Source organism: Sciurus vulgaris (genome assembly GCF_902686455.1).
Source record: "Sciurus vulgaris genome assembly, chromosome: 6".
In the NCBI taxonomy this organism is placed as follows: Eukaryota; Metazoa; Chordata; class Mammalia; order Rodentia; family Sciuridae; genus Sciurus; species Sciurus vulgaris.
In genome coordinates, this window is record NC_136466.1 from 104,524,242 (window position 1) to 104,547,977 (window position 23,736).

Consider the following 23,736-nt stretch of genomic DNA (forward strand, 5'->3'; position numbering starts at 1 on the left):
AGAGTGAAATATTTTCTTTGGGTTCTTCATTGCCATTCGATAATGGACATTCTATTTGTTCAAAATCAATGGACTGATACAGAGAACAATTTTTCCAGAAAATTGTTTCTCCTTTTAATTACAAGACTAGGAACCTTGAAAAATCCTAAGCAGTGGGCAGTGATCTTCATCTGCTTTGTTCAAGGATATTTCCAACCACCTAGAATAGTACCTTTGTGAGTGTTTAATAAATATGTGTTTAATGGGTGAATTTTACCATACCTCTTAATCAATAAGTGTTGCTTTGTTATTTTCCCAGCTGACTATTAACATGACACAACAAGATCACCACTATTTGTTGGAATGTTTCTTTTTTGACTAGGTTTTCCTTTTTCTCTAGAAAGGGTGGTAATAGTTTGCTCCAACTCTTTTGTGAAGATAGTTTGTATCTTAGGAATCTTTATCTTTACCCCTTATCACACCCACTTATATTCATTAATATAAATATTTATAGTCATCCCCAATATACTAACATTTATATTTAAGGCTAATATTGAAATAACACAAAATCATGAGTCCCTTATTTTATAAAGAACTTTAGAAATCATCTGGTCCAACTCCCTCATTTTATGGTTGAAAAAACTAAAGCCCTATAAAGTTATTAGCTCCAGGCCATTCTACTAATTAGTGATGACACAAAAACTGGAATCCAGGCCTTTGCTTCCCAGGTAAATATTTTTCTCACACATATTGATAACTTTTTAAAGGAATTTGCTGCCTTAATTACTAAAAAAACAAAACCAATGTAGCCCTGAAATATAAAGAGTAACCACGTTTTCAGAACCACTTTTTGAACCTGTTCCTCCCAAGTTACTAATAGAGGGGTACCAACAGTCTGCCAGTAGATATATTGTATATTATCAGTAAATAGTCTTCCAGATTAGTATTTTAGCACAAAAGAATTTAAATTTGTTTTAATATCTTGAATTATATGTGGAAGAAAATTGATTTCTAATAGTAGAGTATAAATGATAGTACAGAATATTCTCAGTTGTTCCTAGGCAGACTGGGGTCCTGTTGCTGTGTCTACAGATGCTAATTCATACAGAAGTTAAAGACTTAGGAGGTACCTAGATAATTTTAAGGCAAGGATCAAATTGAATATTACAAACTTATAACACCACTAATTTTATACTAAAAGTACATTAATCAGTCATTTTCATATTTTAGATTAAAGCAGATTTTTTAACTAAATTTTTGTCATTTTATACTTTAATTTCATAGGTATATATAGATTAGTGTTTATAAGTTATTTTCTTTTTTTTTTTTTTTTTTTTTTTTTTGCCTGAAACATAAATGTCTCGGAAAAAGAGATAAAAGAGAAAATAAATTGTCTAAGAGCAGGTAGAATTCATCTCCCTCTCGGTTTTATTTTGTAGGGACCTGAAGGTTCCTAGCTACCACATGTGCTGACTGCCTCACAGCAGCCCGTGTGATAGGTTCGCACGGTTGAAAAGTACAGATATTCCCGTTAATGCTCATTCACAATACCAAAAAATTGTTTCAAATATTCCATTAAATAAAAACTGTAACTTCGTTTTTATAATTTGATACTATTTATTTACTTTTTGAATTATACATGACAATAGAATGTATTTTGACATATCATACATACATGAAGTATAACTTCCCATTTTTATGGTTGTACATGATGTGCAGTTACACTGGTCTTGTAGTCGTATATAAACATAGGAAAGTTATGTTTAATTCATTCTATTCATTCTACTGTCTTTCCCATTCCAGTCCACCCCTCTGTTCCCCCCACTCCACCCTGTCCATTCTAGTGAACCCCCACCCCACCTATTGTGAGTCAGCATCGACATATCACAGAGAATATTTGGCCTTTGAATTTTGGGGGATTGGCTTATTTCACTAAATATGATAGTCTCCAGTTTCATCCATTTAACAGCAAATGCTATAATTTTATTCTTTTTTTTTTAATGGCTGAGGAATATTCCATTGTGTTTATGTACCTATGCACCACATTTTCTTTATTCATTCATCTGTTGAAGGGCACCTAGGTTAGTTCTATAGCTTAGCTATTGTGAATTGAGTTGCTGTAAACATTGATGTTTACTATATTACTATATTATACTGATTTTAAGTCCTCTGGGTATAAACGGAGGAGTGGGATAACTGGGTCAAATGAAGTTTCATTCCAGATTTTCTGAGGAATCTTCATATAGCTTTTCATAGTGGTTGCAACAATTTGTAGTCCCACTAGCAATGTCTGAGTGTACCTTTTCCCCCCACATCCTCACCAACATTTATTGTTACTCGTATTCTTAATAATTGCCATTCTGACTAGAGTGAGATGAAATATCACTATAGTTTTAATTTGCATTTTTGTAATTGCTAGTGATGTTGAACATTTTTTATATATCTTATATATTTGTTGACCATTCATATTTCGTCTTCTGTGAAGTATCTGTTCAGTTCCTTTGCCCATTTATTGATCAGATTATTGATTGATTGATTGACTGATTTGGTGTTTATTGAGTTCTTTATATATCCTGGGAGATTATTGCTCTATCTGAGGTGCAGGTGGCAAGGATTTTCTCCCTTTCTGTAGGCTGTCTCTTCACATTCTTAATTGTTTCTTTTCAATGAAGAAGCTTTTTAGTTTGGTGCCATCCCGTTTATTGATTCTTGATTTTATTTTTTATGCTTTAGAAATCTCGTTAAAGAATTTGGTTCCTCAGCCAACATGATGGAGAGTTGGGCCTACTTTTTCTTCTAGTAGTGCAGGGTCTCTGGTCTAATGCCTAGGTCCTTGATCCACTTGGAGTTTAGTTTTGTGCAGGGTGAGAGATAGGGATCTAATTTCATTTTGTTACTTATGGATTTCCAGTTTTCCCAGCACCATTTGTTGAAGAGGCTATCTTTTGTTAAATGTGTGTTTATAATGCCTTTGTCTAGTAAGAAATAACTGTATTTATGTGGGTTTGTCTCTGTGTCTTCTATTCTATACCATTGGTTTTCATGTCTGTTTTTGTGCCAGTATCATACCATTTTTCTTACTATAGCTATGAGGTATAATTTAAAGTCTGGTATTGTGATACCTCCTGCTTCACTTTTCTCAATGAGGATTGCTTTGGCTATTCTGGGCCTCTTATTTTTCCAAATGATGTCATGACTGCTTTTTCTGTTTCTATGAAGAATGTCATCTTAACCTTAATAGGGATTGCATTAAATCAGTGTAGCACTTTTGATGATATGGCCATTTTGGCAATATTAATTCTGCCTATCCAAGAACTTGGGAGATCTTTCCATCTTCTGAGGTCTTCTTCAATTTCTTTCTTTAGAGTTTATTTCTTTAGAGTTTTCATTATAGAGGTCTTTCACCTCTTTTGTTAGATTGATTCCCAATTTATTTTTTTTTGAGGCTATCGTGAATGGGATAGTTTTCCTAATTTCTATTTCACTGGATTCATCACTGATATTTAGGAATGCAATTGATTTATGGGTGTTAATTTTATATCCTCCTACTTTTCTGAATTCATTTATGAGTTCTAGAAGTTTTCTAGTGTAGTTTTTGGGTCTTCTAAATATAAAATCATGTCATCAGCAAATAGGGTTAGTTTGAGTTCTTTTTTTTTTTTTTTTTTTTTTTTTTTTCCTATTTGTATCACTTTAATTTCTTTCTTCTAATTTCTCTGGCTAGAATTTCAGGATAATTTTGAATAAAAGTGGTGAAAAGGGCATCCCTGTCTTGTAGCAGTTTTTAGAGGGAATGCTTTCAGTTTTTCTCCATTTAGAATGATGTTGGTGGTCTTGGGTTTAGCATATATACCTTTTACAATGTTGAGGTTGTTTACTATCCCTAGTTTTTCTAGTGTTTTGAGTATGAATGAATACTGTATTTTGTCAAATGCTTTTTCTTCATTTATTGAGATAACCAAACACTGTAACATCTTTTTACATTCAGATGAACATGCAAATCTCAAATTCTCCATTTCAAATAAGGCACTTAATATTATCCCAACTTTTGGTATTTAGTAATTTTTTGACATAATTTCTACCTTTCATTTAAGTGATTCTGTTATAGATAGGAAGTATTAGTAAATTTTTATTTTTCCATATTTCAGTAAATTGATATTATACTTTGAGTTAATGAATATATCATAAAACATGTGTTCTAAAATAAAAGCATCCATTGCAAAACCAGTGGCACAGTATCTAGTTATTAAATTTTGAAAGTGAATCCAGAATTTAAAAGACAGTTTCATAAGTGAAATTGGGTGATTTAGAAAGGAAAGAGAAAATAACAGAGGGGAGTGAATTTTGGAATCAACTTCCAAAATTGGAATTAACGTCAGTGTATAGTTTACTTATCAACAATTTAAAATAGAGTTTCAGAAATGATAAAAGGGAGTCAATTTTAATCAAATACGTGAAACATAAACATTTTTAAAATCCACTGTTAAAACTGTAAAATCTACCTAAGTTTTGTCAGCTCCAGGTTACTCTACTACTTGAATAATTCACTGTTTCTGTCCATATAAAATGAATTACTGTGTGCACATAAACATACAGGAATATAGTGAACAAAGAGCCAAATTGCTTGCTTAATTATAAAGTTCCTCTTGTTCATTTTTCAGACCCTCTAAAAGATATTATAGAAAAAAATCTGGCAGAAATTTCTTAGATATTCTTTTTCAGAGACTGCTTTTGAAACAGCCCTAGAAAACATGTGTAGTCTTGAATATAAATTACAGGCCTAATTTCTAAAAATGTTTGAAGAAGATACAGTATAAATATAGGATTTAATTTTTTAAAGTGCTGTAAATTTGACTTATCCACACCTTATCTACTTGCTATCTATTAAATTATTGTCAATTTATATTAAACCATTCTTTAAATTTATTTAATAATATTCAACTTTTTGAGTTAATGATTTACTTATATTAATATAAGGAGTCTTACATTTAAGTAATTATGCATTGAGATTATAAGTAAACAAAATTATGATTTTTCAGTTATCTCTAAAAATGCAACAAAATTGGAATTTTGAATAATTTAATAAACTTATAAAAATCTGGTGCTCACATCTGAGTGATGTAAAATACTCTCCCACATTGCACAATTATTAAGATGATGCATTTAGTACATTTTTCAGTTTCTGGATTGAAAGATTCACCACATTTTAGGGGAGCAACTGATTCATCCAACTACATAAATTAGCTTGACTTTTCATATAAGACCATTTTTTCCTTTGGTTAAGTATATACACTTCATAATCTGTAGGTTCAAAATATGCAAAGAAATATTAACTTTAAAATTTATAGTCAATCTTGAAATTTGTTTACCATGATAAACGGCTACAAAAAAAAGATTGAATTTGGCAATTTTATAGTCATTGAAATAAATTGGTAATCAAATATTACAATTCTGTCAAAAGTTTATATTCAGAACTTAATTGTATAATGAAATATCTAGTAAGCCTCCTCCTAATGTCTTTATTGAGATTCAGTTGCCTTTTTAAAAATCTTTTGGACAGATATCATTATCTTAACAATTCATAGTTTTAAAAAGTTTGCTGTGGTTACTTTAATATATTTGATATTTTTTATATTTCCTTTGGAAAAAATTTCAGCTATTCTACAAAATAAAAACAGGATGATAATTTTTCATGGAAACAATTATTCTGCTAAAAGCAGCAACATGGAAAAGTAAATTGATTTAAGTTTTGTATAATTCTAAAATTTTTAAAAAGTAATTTATCTTCAGAACTGTCTTTTACATTGTGTTGCTCTGTTTTTTGGTTGTTTGCTTATTTATTTGCTTTACTTCAATAGCCTTTTATGTCACCTCGGTACCCTGGAGGTCCACGGCCCCCATTGAGGATACCTAATCAGGTAAGATTTATGTGTTACTTAAGTTTTTCTAAAAATGGATAAAGAGCTTGCAAATGTCACAAATATTTCTTATCATATAAAATATAAAATTATCTTTTCTCTACCCCACTTAATGCTATTTCTAGTAATATATAGTTTACTTCAAGGGTTGGCTAACTATATCCTATAGGCAGCTATTTTTGTAAATAAAGTTTTATTATAACAGTACCACATAGATCCATTTATGTATTCTCTGTGGCTACTATTACAGTACAGTACAGATTTGAGTGGTCATGACAGAGACCACATATGTGCTGCAACCATAAAATATTTATTGTCTGGATCTTCACAGAATATATTTGTCAACCCTTGGAGTCTACCTTACACTTTGAACCTAATTTTCAAGATTTAGATAATTTTGGTAAATGCAGATTAATCTTTCATTTAAAAGATGACAGTGAAATTTTTAATGAATGTATCTTGGTTTCCTTTCATATAATATAGCTTTAGCATCATGGCTCTAACACTCATATAAATGTTGCCTAGTTATAAAGGCATATCAGGCAAATAGCTGCTTCTAGAAAAGTTAGATTTATTAATAAACAAATATTTAACAGTAAAACTTCTGTTTTTAATCTCAAGAATACTGGAGTTCCACAATGTTTTTTGCTTTTTTTAAAATCAATATTTATTTACTGAAGAGAATAAAATACAATTTTTACTTGCAGAATTGTTTACTTAAGATATAGGCAGTGTGCCTATGTGTATATAATAAAAGCAGAAGTCAAATGCTTAATGGTATGTATGTTTAGGCCAAAATAATTATCACAAATTATTGTAACAATCTCTAATTATGTTATTTATACCTCAGTGATATCCCAAATATAAAGTAAACCCTGTTATCACAATAAATTCTTTTTCATCTTTATTCTCTTTCCTTTTCTGCTTGTCTCACTATCAAAAATGGAACAAGACAGTTGGTTGCTAATTTACTTAATAGCAACAAAATTCTACTTCTCCATTCCAAACTTCCACTGAAAGTATGCTGTACCTCTGAAGTTTCCCAATTTGCTATTGTTCTCCACTCCTCGTGCACAGCCTAGTGCCAGCACCCAGATTCCTCCCTGGGGGAGAAATTTAAGCAGAAACCAGTGCTGGGTTATCCCATGATTGCACTGCTTGCCAATCTTCACATTGGCAGCAAGAGCACTTTTCTCCTACAGACTGAATCTGCCATTCAGTACACGGGGCCAGGGAATGATCCATGAAGGAAAAAGACAAGTACCCAAATGCCACATGCTCCAACATATAGGAATTAATATTATCTCTGTGAGTGAATCTGCATATACTGACAGATCTACCTAAAGAGTTGTCTAAGTCTTTTAAATTTCTTTTTCAAGAACAGAAGTTTGCATGATGTTTCAAATACCCTTCACTAGCTTTTTTGTATAGCATAAATCTAGGAGATTCCTGAAAATGTGAATTAGCAAAATGTGAAATTCTTGTGTATTACCAGAATATTTTTGACTCTGTGTGTTCTGTAGCAGTGATGAAAATGGTTCTGAATTACTGGAATTGCATTCATTTAATATTCTCAAAATGCCTAACATTTGTAAGATTCTGTCCTAGGTTTCATATATACATATAGATGCTAACAAAATGGAAGACACACTTCTAAGAATTGGTTCTTGGTAGGGGATGTGAAATTGTAAATCTAGTCTGTTTGGCATTTTTAAAGAAAAACTAAGTAATATCTTTGAAGTTTTTAAAGAAGCATTTTTAAAATTTTAAGATAATAAAGTTATTATACGAGCTCTCTTCTCTTTCCTCAAGAATTTTAAAGTCTTTATACCACCTAACCACATTTTAAAACAATTGTACTCCTCTATGAGTGGCTCTTTTTTTGTCTGTACCCACCAGTACACACATATTTAGTTAAAGCTTCAGTAATCCAGATATCTGTTATCTAAACTTTTATAGTGATTATATTTATACTATTTTAAATAGTATTATTGTAGGAAATGTTTAATCTATTTGGAGCATGACCTTTTCAAGCTCAAACATGATTCTTCTATTTCATTATATAGTCATTAAAGTAGAATTATCATAACTATTTTTGTTGCCTAATTGGAAAGAGATAGATAAAAGCAAATACATTAAAATATTTTAAATTTAGGTTTTACTTAAATTGATCATAATTTAATAAAATTTTCCTTATTAATATATTGTTTCTAAGAAAATAGAAAGTGAAACATTAACTCAATAGGATTGACCATTCATTTTTAATATGTGGAAGATATGTCTTTAATAAGATACCCTTTACAACTTACAATTACTAATTAACTACATTTTAATTCAAGATTTTCTAATATCCTTTTTTAAATTTCAGACTCAATCCATAATAGTTAATACTGTTTGTATATTTGTAGGACTGGGTATTTAGAATATGTTCTGATATCAGTATGCTGAAAAAATATAGGAACAGGTAATAGGGTCTAAAATAATGAAACCCAAATTACAAAAATGTATACTATAGCAAGGAATACATATATGAATCAACAGAAATTAAATCCACAAAATATATCTGGGCTATACAATTTTACACTGAACTTGGTTCAGTTCTCAGAAGGGGACCTATTGAAACATAACCTGAAGTAGAATAGGTCTTTATTCTTCTCATGGATAAAATGTTTAATCCAAAAAATTCACTTATTCAACACTATGTTGAGGAATCAAGACAGCCAGAAATATAGTAACTGTTAATGAGATGAATGACACCAAGAATAAACTATTGATTTGGTGATCTTGTGTAATTTTGCAAATTTATACTCTATTTCTCTCCATTCCTGAAATATGTGTCAACAATCGAGGTAACATATAGTCAAACCTGTTGTCCATTTTATATGCTGAAATTGAATTCAGTATTTTACAAACATCTGACCATTCTACTCAAACCTTCAAACATATCTGTCAAATAATAGTTGAGTGGTTAAATAAATTGTAATACATTTAAATAATGAAATAGTATACAGATATTAAAAGGCATGCTATAGAATTAAACATTGATATGCTAAAGTGCTTATAATATTACCAAATGTAAAAATAGAAAGCACAAAACACATGTAAATATATCACCTTTGTTACATACATGTACAAACTCAGATAATTTCTCTCATTAATCTTTTCCCCAGCACACATATATTAACATTTGTCAAAAAACAACCTGTAGGATTATGAGTAAATTTTTCTTTTTCAAAATTTCAACCTTTTTAAAGTTTGCATTGAGCTGGCATAACATCTGTGATTAGAAAATATATTATTAATTATATAAATAAATGAAAGTACAGATATTTTATTCATCTGGTAATCACATTTATATGAGTATCTTTCATTAATATTTAGTGTACAGCTGTTGGTAAGAAGAAAAATACAATGGATGCTAAGGATAAGCAGATATTAAAAAGACTGATTTTTCAGATAGGGGAAATATCAGCATGCATTTGAATAGAAAAAAACGTTGCTTGACTGCTTACTCATACCCTGAAAATAAATTTACTGTCTCATGTAACCAAGACCTACATTTCAAACAAAATGCATACTTATTCTTCATTCCATGTTCTATTATTTAAGATAAGCACTACTTCACATGTCCTTTACCAGTAGTTTTCTATTTTTAGAAAAATTTTGCAGGTAGAATTTTAACTTTCATTTAGTGATATCAGTATTAAATAAATACTTCAGTGGCATAAAGAGAAATCTGTTCTATGGAATAAATAATATTAATCTTATCATTCTAATCTATTAGGGAATTTCTAATTTTAAAAATTAAATATGAATCCAGGCATGGTGGCACATACCTATAATCCCAGTGACTTGGGAGGCTGAGGTAGGAGGATTGCAAGTTCAAAGTCAGCCTCAACAACTTAATAAGACTCTGTCTCAAAATGAAAAGGACTGGGGATATATCTCAATGGTAAAGTACCAGGTTCAATCCCCAGTATGAAAATAATAATAATAATAATAAATGAAAATTAAATACATTTTACATGTTTAATATAAATTAGTGAGTAATGATTCAAAGCATAGTTTCTTTGGCCAGCTCAAAATATCACTTTCTGTTATTAGGATTTCCTAATAACAGAAATATAATATAATGATTATATTAATATACTTAAATAACTTTGAAATCTAATGAGACCACATTAAAAGCATATTTTTTCTTCATGACTGATTTTTTAATTTATCCTGGGATACATTACACACACACACGTTCTTTCAGTTATTTTCTACCTTTATACAGGAGAGGAAGTTAAAAAATTCAAATGTCTGCAAAATAAATAATATTAATAGTAATAGTAATAATATGTCCATTCTCATTCCCACACCAAGAAAAGTTTAGACAGTGAACCCTATACAGTCTTACCCATTTTGATTTATATGGAGATTTGTGATATATTTAATTCTTTTGTCAAAACATATCTCATCATTTTATGGTCAAAGACATACCCTTTTTAGAAATAGGCCAACTCAAAGAATACATTGCCATTCATTCATTGGCTATAAAAAAATCACTCACAGAAAAAGAAAAACTTAACAGATGTTCTTTGAGGTTTACTATGTACCAGGCACCATTCCAAATGTGGGGATATGTCGGTGACTAAATTAATGAAAATACCCTTTCTTCTGGAGCTGATATTCTAATGTAACACTACCCAATAGAACTTTCTGGTATGGCGGGAATGTTCTATATCTGTACTGTCAAGTGCAATAATAGCATGTTCAATCACTTGAAATGTGACTGGTATGACCTGAATTTTTAACTTTACTAATATTAGTTAATTTAAATTGAAATAGCTGCATGTGACAAAGGGATATTACATTCACCATGATAGTTGCAGTGGTTGAAATACAGACAAAAAAGAAGAAAATATAAACGTTCCTATATATGAGGAACAAACATTTTCCTACACTAAATAATGTTCCTATATTTTGATATCTTTCCTATTGATCTCGTCTTCTTAGAGAAAAAAGAAAATGATGGTAGTGTTTTTCAAGGGACCTCAGCAATGTATGACTGAGTAGGTGACTTTGGGGGCTTTGTTTTTCTTACCACAAAATGAGTGAATAGATTCAGATGATTTTTAACTCCCTTTTAGTTCTAATATTTCTTGATTATCTAATTCTACATCATAGCATATAATTGGAAGACCCATTAAAAACTTGTGATAGACAAATGTGTTAAATGAATTATGTCTTAAAAGCATTGATAAATTCACTATTGTTTCCATCATCAGTGAGTGTTTAGTCTAGGAAATATATACTAGACCTTAAGTTCCTGGAGGATCCTATCACTGGAATCATGAGGCATCCTTTATAGACCACGTAATTCTTTTATGGAGCAAGCAGTCCTCCATTTAATTACTTCTGCTTTGGTGAAATTTTCTATCATTTCATTTATTTTAAATTCTAGGGTTTACATCTTGTCTTTCAGAACTTTTAGAGTATGTTGATGTGATTTTAAGTCTTGATTCTGCTTACTTATCAATAGTTTAGCCATGAACAAATTATTTTTCATCACCAAAATGATTGATAGTAATAGTCTCATAAGATTAAGCATTTACTGAATAAAATAATAAATATAAGGAATTTAGCATACTTTCTGGCACAGATACACTGACTCACAACTGTCTATTATCATTGATACTGTTTGCTCTTTTTAAATATCGTTATAATTAGTGTTATTTTTTCTATGAAAGCAAAGATCTTTTATAGAACAAACAACATGTGCCAAAATTCCAACTAGTTAAGCAAATCTGAATGTATTATATTTAAAGTGTTACAAATACAGCAATCATATCAACCACATGATATATAAGTTTATTTGATATTAAGTGTTTAAGGAGCACATCATTTATCCCCACTGATGAACAAAGCTGTCATCTGGTTATCTCAGGACTGATAAAATGTATTTTAAAAGATAGAGATTTGACTTATTCTAAAAGACAAACATTGATGACTCAAGAATTTATAGAATTTATAGATAGACATTTGTTTTGAAAGACAACTTGACATTGCTCAAGATTTCTATAACATTATGCTGTATTTTTAAATGATGAGTAGAAAGACTTTTCAATTGTTCTGCTATTCAAAGATAAACTAGAAGTAAAATTCTGAAGAAAATCATTACCAGTGATAAAACATCATTGTCTATAATGAGACTTGGAAATTGTCAAAGTTCAGATGTGTAATTCTTAAGTATGAGGAAACTTTAAAAAGCAAGAACTTCAAATTTACAATTGAAGAAAATGTTGATTAGTCATGTATTTCCAATCTTCCTCTTCCTTCATTTCTTTATAACTACTAATGGTATTGGCCACTTTTCTTTCTTGAAACTCTCATGTATTCTGAGGAGATAGTGATTTTGGTTCATCTTCCTGGTTTCATACCTATTCAGTGTAGTTTCCATTCTTACCACCTTTTGGTGATTTTAAAGAACCAAATTTCTAAACCCCTACCACACACACCCCTCCTCATACTGGGGATTGAACCCAGGGGCACTCTAATATTGAGCTACATACCCAACCTTTTTTTTTTTTTTAATTTTCAGACAAAATCTTGCTGAGGCTGGTCTCAAACGTATGATCCTCCAGCCTCAGTCCCCTGAGTTCCTGGGATTACAGACATGAGCCACCACACCCAGCTAAAAATTAAATTTTTTACTTTTTTTCCATTCTTTGACGTTAGTTCTATACTTACAACTGTATCACTAATGATTACTAAAATTATCCAATCTAAATCTTATTCCTTTTATTCTTTCAATAATTATTTATCATTCTGCACTAATTGGAACAGATAGGGTACCATGCTTACAGAGGTCACAGTCTGCAGATAATAGAGAGGAAAACAAGTTAGAGTGGTATGTAAGTTCTCTGAAAGTGAGGTATAAGATCATCTAAGAACACATAAAAAGTCTGTACATTCCGTCCATGCTAGGGAGTCCAGGAGCTACACAGAAGCTCTCCAGAGATAGGAAGTAGCCATTGTGGTTGGGATGTGAGTTATATTGAATAATTAATACACTGATTAGTTAAATAAAACATATTTAAAATAATGAAAGCCAAGTTCCCTATTTACAATTTAGAAAGGAAGAAGGCTATAATAATCTTGAGGTATCTAATTTGAACTAGAGATGATGACTTTATTGTATTAATGAACTTATGGCATGTAGATGTGCCATAATAATACACACAAATAGAAAATTAGTCATAGATATACGTGAGTATGTGTATATGCTTGCACATGTACATATTCTTAGATTTTCAAACTCATTGTTTATTGAGAGGGTCTAAAAGTGGTGCATTCAATTAACAAGAATACTCTGATAATCCAGATCTTGATGCCTGATGGCTCTGTGTGTGTGTGTGTGTGTGTGTGTGTGTGTGTGTGTGTGTGTAGATAGACAGAACCAGACAGAGAGGGATAATGAGAAAAAGGGTGATGATAAGGCAAATGTGATGAAATATTAACAGTTGGGAAACTGGGCCAAAGTATATGGTGATTCTATCTACTGTTCAGTCAATTTTTCTGTAAGTTGGAAATTTTAAAGATAAACTCACACAGACACACACACACACAAATATAAGGAGGATAAACCCCAGGCTTGGGGCTATAGTAGACAATTTGTTAGAAAGTGATCCCAAAACGGAGATCTAAAAGATGTCAACACTGGCCACTTTCAGATCTGTGAGCACTGCAAGAGGAGAGATTTTTTTAAGTTTAGTTTGTATTTTGTCTGTTTTTCTTTCTTTTCCTTTTTTTTTTTTTTTTATTTGTGCATTTCTCTTTCTTCTAATGGTTGGCATTGGATATTATTGATGAAAACATGAATATGAGAAAACTTAAAAGAAATTTGTATAGGTGGAGATTACATTGTGAGTGTGGGAGTGACAAAAAATTAGCCTAGAGAAGTATGCAGGGGAGAGCTCATAAAATAGGAACTCAATAGATATGTATTGGGTGGGCTTGTAAACAAAAAAATTAAAAAGAATTTCAAAAGTGGCTTGAGAAATTACAGTTCTCTACTGCATTGCAAGTGATAATAAGGAAACAGTTCTGTTCTGGCTATGCAAGTTCATTAATGTTCAATCTCTCTTGAAATATTTGAATATTTAACTAAATAACGTTTTCTAGTTTTAAGTTAGCGAATCTTTATAGAAGTTCTCATTGTGATGTGTGGCTACTCATAGCATCAGCAAATTTAACTCTCTAGTAGCTAAATTCACTTCTACATGCAGCTCAGACAACTATTAGAAACTTGCGGTTTAGTATATATCCCAGCATAAAGCAAACCTTATCTATTTTGTATTCTAGCATTAAAAAATTCTAATTAATCTCAATATTTTTGAGTTCTAGTTTCCTTTTGCCATCTAACCAAATTGCTTGAACTTAATAGAAATATTTTTCTTAATCATTTCTTAGATCAAATGTGACTAAAATAAAAAATTCATTGACCTGTTGGCATTTTAGTCCTATTCTATTAAAACACCAAATAAGTAAAATATTCTGTAAAAATAACTTACTTTTAAGAAACCAAATTAGTAATTTCAGTGCCTTTAGCAAATTAAATATTGGAAAAAACATTATATTTCTGAGGAAGTAATAGAATGGTTTTCGTGAAGACTTTTGTTTTCCCCAAAATGCCTATTTTGCTTGCCACAAAATTGGGTGAAGGAGAATGTTTCTAGAGCCAAGAACTTAATATTAAGTATATGGAACTATAAAATTTACATGTGAGAGTGAAATATAAAAATTTTGAGAAATACTCAAATGCATTATGTAGTTAGAGTAATTAAATGAGAAATAAGCACTTATTTTATAAATGTTTACAGTATTGATTTTTATTTTGTTTTACTAAATTGCTAGGCACTTGGAGGTGTCCCAGGAAGTCAGCCGTTACTCCCCAGTGGAATGGACCCGACGCGACAACAAGGTAACTAAAGTAGAAGTTAAGTTGATGTACAGCGCCAAAGAGAAATTCTTTATTGTTAATGAAATTTTTACTAAGCAGTCCATAATTTTACTAGTTGCATTTTTACAGGTAACATGACTGAATTATTTACATTTTTAACTAACTCTTAGTTATGCACAATAGTGAGGGTGGTGATAACAAAAACGAGAAAATATAAATATCCAAAATTCCGTATTTTAGCTAATAACTTCTAAAACATTTTACATAACTTCTAACAAGCTGGAAGCTAAATTACTGTGTCATTTATGATTTCCTCTGCCTTTTTCAGATAGAGAAGTTAATCCACCTGAAATATGGCAGAAGCAAAGAGGATGCTAAATAATGACTTCATTGGTTTAACAATCCCAATAATCAGGTCCTTTCACAGAGATATTAAGTACCACAGATATTTAGAGCTCTGCTGTACTATTTTTAGGAAGATGAACAAACACTGAGAGAGAATCATTCCTTTCTACTCAACCTAGCATAGGAAGAAATTTTCAGCCAGGACATTAAGGGAAATTATGAGGAGTTGGTAGTCAGAGGTAAGATAGTGACCACAGAAACCAAAATAAGATGGCATCAGACACTTGGTAAACAAGATGTAGTTACCCTAGCAGGAAGGAGGCTAGCCTCCCGTTTGGAACTCATGGCCATTATATTTCTAATATCTTCATACTTTTTTTAGGACATCCAAATATGGGTGGGCCAATGCAGAGAATGACTCCTCCAAGAGGAATGGTGCCCTTAGGACCACAGGTAAATAATTAGTGCAGAAAACTAGATGCTCCGCGTTTTGCCTTAATCTCATATAACAAACTGTTATTTGCTAGTTTTTAGTACATGCATTAAAGTTATTATAAACATTGGGGCTGATCGTGTAGAATAGAGCATGCATTGGACTCTAACCTCAATTCTCAGCACATGTACACACACAAGTCTTCATATGCACAGTTGTCAGGCTGTTGAGGATATGATATTTGTGATATTTCAACATTGATCTAACAACAAACTATTTAGCAGGATGCTATCATATGTGTCTTTAGTTTATATGGGAAAATATATTGCATAGAAATACATTATAGTTATTATTATAAAAAGATAACTAGTACCTTTTTGCTTAGCATGATTGAGTTAAATAAAACCCAGTTAAATGAATATATTAAATGGAATAAATGTAAAATATAAAATCTTTTAAAGAATGTAATTAACAACTTATTATATACAACCATATTTCTTTATAGAATAGGAAAACAATAGAAAACTATTTAGAAAGAAACAGTATAGTGTGTAAACAAGGATAATACTATTGTTATAATATCAGATGTTACTTGACTGCTCTATCAAAACTTCCCAAATGAAATTGAACACAACACTGAGGTTAAACCTGTCCTAACTGTGGGTAACATGTTAAGTATGTTTCACAATATTGTTTATTTTAGCTAAAACACCCTTGTATTGTCTTGGAAAATTTTCTTGGGGTAGAAATTAATTTTATAATCTTATATTTTAAAGACATGAGTCCACAATTTAGACTTTTAAATGTCTATCTCATGGGTCAGTAGTTAGCATGTTATAAAGCTAGCTTTTACAAATATTATAAATGACAGTTTTAGGAACTTGCTTCATTGTGTCTGCTTTTAAAGAATTAAATTGAGTCAAAGAATTAAGAGCCCAAAACCCAGATAGTGTGACTAAGACTGGAGTTCCTGAACAACAATAATATAAACATACCCAAGGGACTTAAAATCAGCATACTATAGTGACGCAGCTACATCAATGTTTATAGCAGTTCAATTCACAATAGCTAGATTGTGGAACCAACCTAGATGCCCTTCAATAGATGAATGGATAAAGAAAATGTGGCATATATACACAATGGAATATTACTCAGCCATAAAGAAGAATAAAATTATGGCATTTTCAGGTAAATGGATGGAGTTGGAGAATATCATGCTAGGTGAAATAATCCAATCCCAAAAAACAAAAGGCCAAATGATTTCTCTGATAAGTGGATGATGATACATAACAGGGGGTGAGGGAAGAGGTAGGGGAAAAATGGAAGAAGGATGGATTGTGTAGAGGGAAAGGAGGGGTGGGGAGAAAGCAAGGGGAAGGAAAGATAATAGAATGAGACAAACATCATTACCCTATGTACATGTATGATTATGCAAATGGTATGACTCTACTTCATGTACAACCAGAGAGACAATAGTTGTACCCCATTTGTGAACAATGAATCAAAAAAAGCTACACACAAATTTCTCAAAGATGCCATATTACATGGAAAAATAAAACTCACTCTGTAAATATATGTGACAGCCCCCAAACCAGAAGGAACCAGTTTCATCTGGATCAGTTCTTACCTACGTATTTTTTAAAGGTTTTATAAAACTTTCACTTAGAGGTTTAAATTATTTATTCCTGTTTCTCCTCATGTTAGAAATGATGGTTTACGTTAACTAGTCATTGTTAGACTACTATAGCAGTTAGAATTTATAAGAACTATAGGATATTTCATTGACAAAAGATACTTTTAGTCTTTAAAATTATGCCAACCAATGTATCTATATAGAACTTAAGGAATTCTTTTTCCAAGAGATTTTCTTAATTGATACATTGAAAATATGCATCATAAACTTCTTGTCTTTAATATTATTATCATTCTTCATTCTGTTCATCTATTTTTTCAGCTAGCTGCTTTTCAAGCTTTTGGCATTCCCAGACTATTATTATCATTAGTTTTTAATACTCTTAAAATTTGAATTTGAGTCACCTTTGCACTGTTTGGAGAGATGTACAAGTGATTATGTAAGCTACGTAAAAACTTAAATCTCATTTGAAAATGCAGATATAAAATGTTTACTGGTCTTTATGCATTATGTTATAAATAGCTGTATGTTTTACATTATAAGTAAATTGCAGTAGATAATAAAAACCCATTTCTGGTGAGTAATCTTCTTATTGATGAGTTTTAATAACTAATTTTAGTATGTAAATTTGAATACTTTCTTTGCAGTTTTAAAATCAAAGACAGCAGTTTATTTCTCCCATTTGGATTAGTAGTATTCTTGCTGTCTATTTCTGTATGAGAGAAATAAAGTACTTTGGTATCAGTTTACCTCAGACATCAGAGATTCCTACAATGACTTTTTAAAATCACATTACAAAAGTAAAAGGGTTAAAGGAAATTACTTGTATAGTCAGATATTTATTTTTATTAATCATACACTTAAAAACATGAATCACATTCATATAAATGCCTCAAAAAGAAAAAAGTCAAGTCGAATCATTTGAATGGGAGGAATCTTGTAACATATTTACTTCATAACACCTGCCATGTAAATTATGCACATTACAGACTGTGAAATTTGTGATGTTAGCTGTGTTTCTTGAGAGATAAGGGGACAATAACTGTAACAGCAGACATGTAGATATCACCCAAGAACAGAGTGTCTGCCTTTATGTAGCTGTATTATAGAAACAATCTCTGGCACTTTGCCTCTAGCTTTACAATACAAACAAAAATCGCCCATTCTTTTCATAAATATTACTTCCATAATGTTTAGATCAATCTGGTGAAAGGGGACTATAGTTATTTATTAGAACAATTGAAATCCTAATTGAAGTCCTAGTGATTCTTGAATAATGCTGATTTAGGCAAATTGCACACATAGAACATGGTAAGTAGGTAATGAACACTTTTTGCTTGGATGAAGAAATAAAAGTTTGCCCCAAATTCAGGCATATTTCCCTGTTCCTCAATCTATTTTAGATCTGAGTATAGTAACAGTACATGATTGTTACATTGGTATCAATATTCTTTCAATAGAAAAGCAAAATTATTTACTTAATGAAGAAAAATATCTCTTCTAAAACTGTATTGAAATCATTTTTTACTTGATTTTGTAATAAGATATACCTAGCTAACCTGCCTTTTTAAGCTTAGTCATATGATTAAATAGAAAAACTCACTAAAATTACCCAACTATATCTAGTTCCTCTAGAAATCTGAAGTATAAATAAGTTAATTCAAGTAGGATTCGAAATCAAATACTTGGGATGGAGAAATGGTGAGATGAAAGTATATGATGGGCTGTCATATGAAGAGAGAGTAAACTGGCTCTGTATTTTCAAATCTATCATAGTCGATAGAATTCAACTCCTTACAGGGAAAAAATTTCCTAGAAATTAAACTGTCCAATCATGGAAAGACTTTTTATAAACTTTCTAAGCAGAATCTGAACAGCCATTTTGTCGGGAACATTGCTTTGGAAGAGGGATTAAACAGATGGAATTGTATAGTTGCCATCAGCTTTAAAATTCAGGGCTTCTAAATTAGCTCTTCCCATTCTGCCTTTGTTGATACCACTTAGAAAGCCAGTTGTTATTCTTTCTTTTCTTCTTGATTTCTCTTTGCTTTATATTTTTCACAAAATAAAAAATATTTTATAAATCTATGAAGTGTGTACTCTATTGAATGATTTCTTACTCATTTCCTGTGACAACTCAGTTTTATTAATATTTTGAAGGTCTTCTATGTGCCAAACATCATACTTATTCATTGAGTATACAAAGATGAGAAAAACAGATACTCTGCCTTCAGGTTACTTATATCTAGCAGGATATGTAGATAGATCTAGAAAAACTGTGACATAATAGAAAAAGGCTAAAAAAGAAATGTACATACTCTTTATGTAATAATCCAAGAAGTCACTCATAAACAAGCTAGTAATTCTGTTAGAGTTAAGGACTCATGGTAAGCTGATGAAAAGAAGGCTCATTTCAGTTTTATTAGCAGTCATAAGAACAGCTACAGTTTTTGAGTACCAAGTTCCATGAAGCTTTTAATTCATCAAGCATTATGACAGGTACTTTATATTTCATTTTATTCTCCATCAAATCTATAAGGAAGATGATATTATCACTTTGCAGATAAGGAAATTAAGGATGGGAGATCATTTGGAAAATACTTGGCCTAAGATAACACATAAACAAAAGAGTGACAGAGGTAATTCATATGTCTCTAGCAACTTGTTGATGTCTTCAAGGTTTTCTGTTTTGTTGGAGTATAGATTTTCAAAATAGCTTCTAATTAGGTTTTGTATTTCACTCGTGTCTGTTGTGATATTTCCTTGTTCATTCCGAATTTTAGTAATTTGAGTTTTCTCCCTCTTTCTCTTTGTTAGCGTGGCTAAGGGTTTATCAATTTTGTTTATTTTTTCAAAGAACCAACTATTTATTTTGTTAATTTTTCCGATTGTTTCTTTTGTTTCAATTTCGTTGATTTCGGCTCTGATTTTAACTATTTCCTGTCTTCTACTACTTTTGGTGTTGGTCTGCTCTTCTTTTTCTAGGGCTTTGAGCTGTAGTGTTAAGTCGTTTATTTGTTGATTTCTACTTCTTTTGTTGAATGCGCCAGATGAAATAAATCTTCCTCTAAGTACTGCTTTCATAGTGTCCCATAGGTTTTGATATGATGTGTCTTTGTTCTCGTTTACTTCAAAGAATTTTTTTAATTTCCCTCCTGATGTCTTCTGTTATCCATTCATCATATAATAGTGTATTATTTAATCTCCAAGTATTGGAGAAGTTTCTGTTTTTTATTCTGTCATTTATTTCTAATTTCAATCCATTATGATCTGATAGAGTACAAGGTAGTATCTCTATCTTCTTGTATTTGCTAACAGTAGCTTTGTGGCATATTATGAAATTCATCTGGAAGAATAAGAAACCCAGAATAGCTAAAGCAATCCTCAGTAGAAAGAGCGAAGCAGGGGGTATCGCAATACCAGATCTTCAACTCTATTGCAGAGCAATAGTAACAAAAACAGCATGGTATTGGTACCAAAATAGACAGGTAGATCAATGGTACAGAATAGAGGACATGGACACAAACCCAAATAAATACAATTTTCTCATACTACACAAAGGTGCCAAAAATATGCAATGGAGAAAAGATAGCCTCTTCAACAAATGGTGCTGGGAAAACTGGAAAAACACATGCAACAGAATGAAATTAAACCCCTATCTCTCACCCTGCACAAAACTCAACTCAAATGGATCAAGGACCTCGGAATCAGACCAGAGACCCTGCATCTTATAGAAGAAAAAGTAGGTCCAAACCTTCAACTTGTTGGCTTAGGATCAGACTTCCTTAACAGGACTCCCATAGCACAAGAAATAAAAGCAAGAATCAACAACTGGGATAGATTCAAACTAAAAAGCTTTCTCTCAGCAAAGGAAACTATCAGTAATGTGAAGAGAGAGCCTACAGAGTGGGAGAATATCTTTGCCACTCATACTTCAGATAGAGCACTAATTTCCAGAATCTATAAAGAACTCAAAAAGCTCTACACCAAGAATACAAATAATCCAATCAACAAATGGGCTAAGGAAATGAACAGACACTTCACAGAAGAACTACAAGCAATCAACAGATATATGAAAAAATGTTCAACATCTCTAGTAATAAGAGAAATGCAAATCAAAACTACCCTAAGATTTCATCTCACCCCAATTAGAATGGCGATTATCAAGAACACAGCAACAATAGTTGTTGGCGAGGATGTGGGGAAAAAGGTACACTCATACATTGCTGGTGGGGTTGCAAATTAGTGCAGCCACTCTGGAAAGCAGTATGGAGATCCCTCAGAAAGCTTGGAATGGAACCACCATTTGACCCAGCTATCCCACTCCTTGGCCTATACCCAAAGGACTTAAAATCAGCATACTACAGAGATACAGCCACATCAATGTTCATTGCTGCTCAGTTCACCATAGCCAGATTGTGGAACCAACCTAGATGCCCTTCAGTTGATGAATGGATAAAGAAACTGTGGCATATATATACAATGGAATATTACTCTGCCATGAAGAATGATAAAATTATGGCATTTGCAGGCAAATGGATGAAATTGGAGGATATCATGCTAAGTGAGATAAGCCAATCTCAAAAAACTAAAGGACAAATGATCTCGCTGATAAGCGGATGAGGACATATAATGGGGGGTAGGAGGGGTTAGTGTTAGGGTTAGGTTTAGGGTTAGGGATAAGGAGGGTGGTAAGAATGGAGGAAGGAAGGACTGTATAGAGGGAAAAGAGGGGTGGGAGAGGTGGGGGGGAAGGGAAAAAAATAACAGAATGAATCAAACAACATTGCCCTATGTAAATTTATGATTTTTAATAAAAAAAAGAAAAAAATTATTAAAAAAAGACAGTCTATTTCCTAAGAACTTCTTTAAAATATATAATATATGATTAGGCAATATGTGCTCTATATTCTGAATTCTCTGATTTTTTAAAATTAATGATAGTGAAGTTATATATCTCATTTAATATTAGTATCTAAAAAAGTCATAAGTTGCATGTATCTCTTGTACAAATTCATCAAGATTCCATGACTTATGAAAATCAAGAACTTACATCTAAGGATTAGCATAGCTTAAAGATAGCTTAGTTTAACGATGCAAGTTCTATTATGATCATATTATTAAAATTTCTTTGAAGTAAGTAGTTCTTGCTACGTAATTTAATTTTTGCACCAAATAGTTTGCCTAAAATATTAAACCATTGAAAAATTAACTTACCATTTGTATAGAGAGATTTTTTTCTCACGGAAATTATGACTATTTTGCAGTGCTATTTTACATCTAGTTAAAATTTAAAAAGTAAAATAAAGAAGAATTTAAAAATGAAAAAAAAAAAAAAAAGAGTGACAGAGGACATCAACCTCTAGCAGAAGATTTAAACCATTGTGTTTAGGGTTATTTTTTTGTCCAGAACTATAAGGAAAGTTAATGTTTTCCTTGATAAAATTAAACACAGATTCCCCTGAGACCAAAAAATAAGGGGTTGCTTTCCTTGTAGAACATTTCTAGTTTACTTTACTGTTCATATTTTGTTTCCAGTGACTAACTTTTTTCTCAGGAAGCTCTTGCTAAAACTGCTGCTGCTATCACTGTGTTTGCTCCACATGTTAAGGGAAATAGCTATCCTTTTAACCAATGGCTCAAGTGTAGATGGAACCCATTCCACTGTCTCATAACCCACAATTGAGATGTTTAAATAAGATTACTTTGAATAAAATCTAATACACGATGAGAATAGAATGCAATTAGGTAATTTCATTTATTAAGTATGTCTTTTTCACTGAAGTTTATGGACCTTCCCTCATTGATTTATTTCCTTGTCATTAACACCTACTAAAAAAAAATCAAGGAAAATGAATTAAGATGAGTATAGAAATGAGTGTTTTAAAACTTCAAGAAATCTGGTAGGCTGGAGAATATGGTTAGGAATAGGAAATTAAAATGAAAATTATAGGAAATGAAGACGGAAAGATAGACTGGGACGGAGCTGTGAATAACCATAGAGAGCCATGCTGAGGGGTTTAGATTTATTTGATAGGTAGTCTAGGTCATCATAACTTTTTAGTGACATGAATAATACTAAGTTTTAGAAAGATAACTCTTGAGGGAGTGTGGAGAATAGATTGGAAACGTAAGAGAGTAAATCAGAGAGACCAATTAAGATAGGTACAATAGTCTCAGTACATGACAAAGATTACTGATAGGAGGAAAGTACTATCTCAAGAGCTATTTCATAGGTAGAATCAGTAAACTTCGATAACTGACTAAATATGGGAATTGAGAGAAAAGAGACATCAGGGAGCTCCTAAAAATTCTTAGCCTAGACAATTGTAGAAGATGATACCACAGAACTAAGGAAGGCAATGTAAAGAACTTCATCATGATAAGGTAAAATTGAGTTTACTTTTAGATAAGTTGAGCATAAGGTGATATCCAGATGCAGATAGTCCTTATGAAGTTCACTGTATGGGTTATCTAGGAG

At 31.5% G+C, this 23,736-nt stretch overlaps 1 protein-coding gene across 5 annotated transcripts in view; it reads left to right on the plus strand.

Moving 5' to 3' along the window:
* The window catches only part of SSBP2 (single stranded DNA binding protein 2), a 360,390-nt gene that overhangs the window by 295,200 nt on the left and 41,454 nt on the right, over positions 1–23,736 (plus strand). For all 5 annotated transcript variants that reach the window (XM_079145559.1, XM_079145558.1, XM_079145556.1 and 2 more), the window contains 3 exons: positions 5,838–5,897; positions 14,799–14,865; positions 15,572–15,642. In XM_079145559.1, coding sequence (XP_079001685.1) covers positions 5,838–5,897; positions 14,799–14,865; positions 15,572–15,642 — 198 coding nt within the window. The remainder of the gene's footprint in view (positions 1–5,837; positions 5,898–14,798; positions 14,866–15,571; positions 15,643–23,736) is intronic.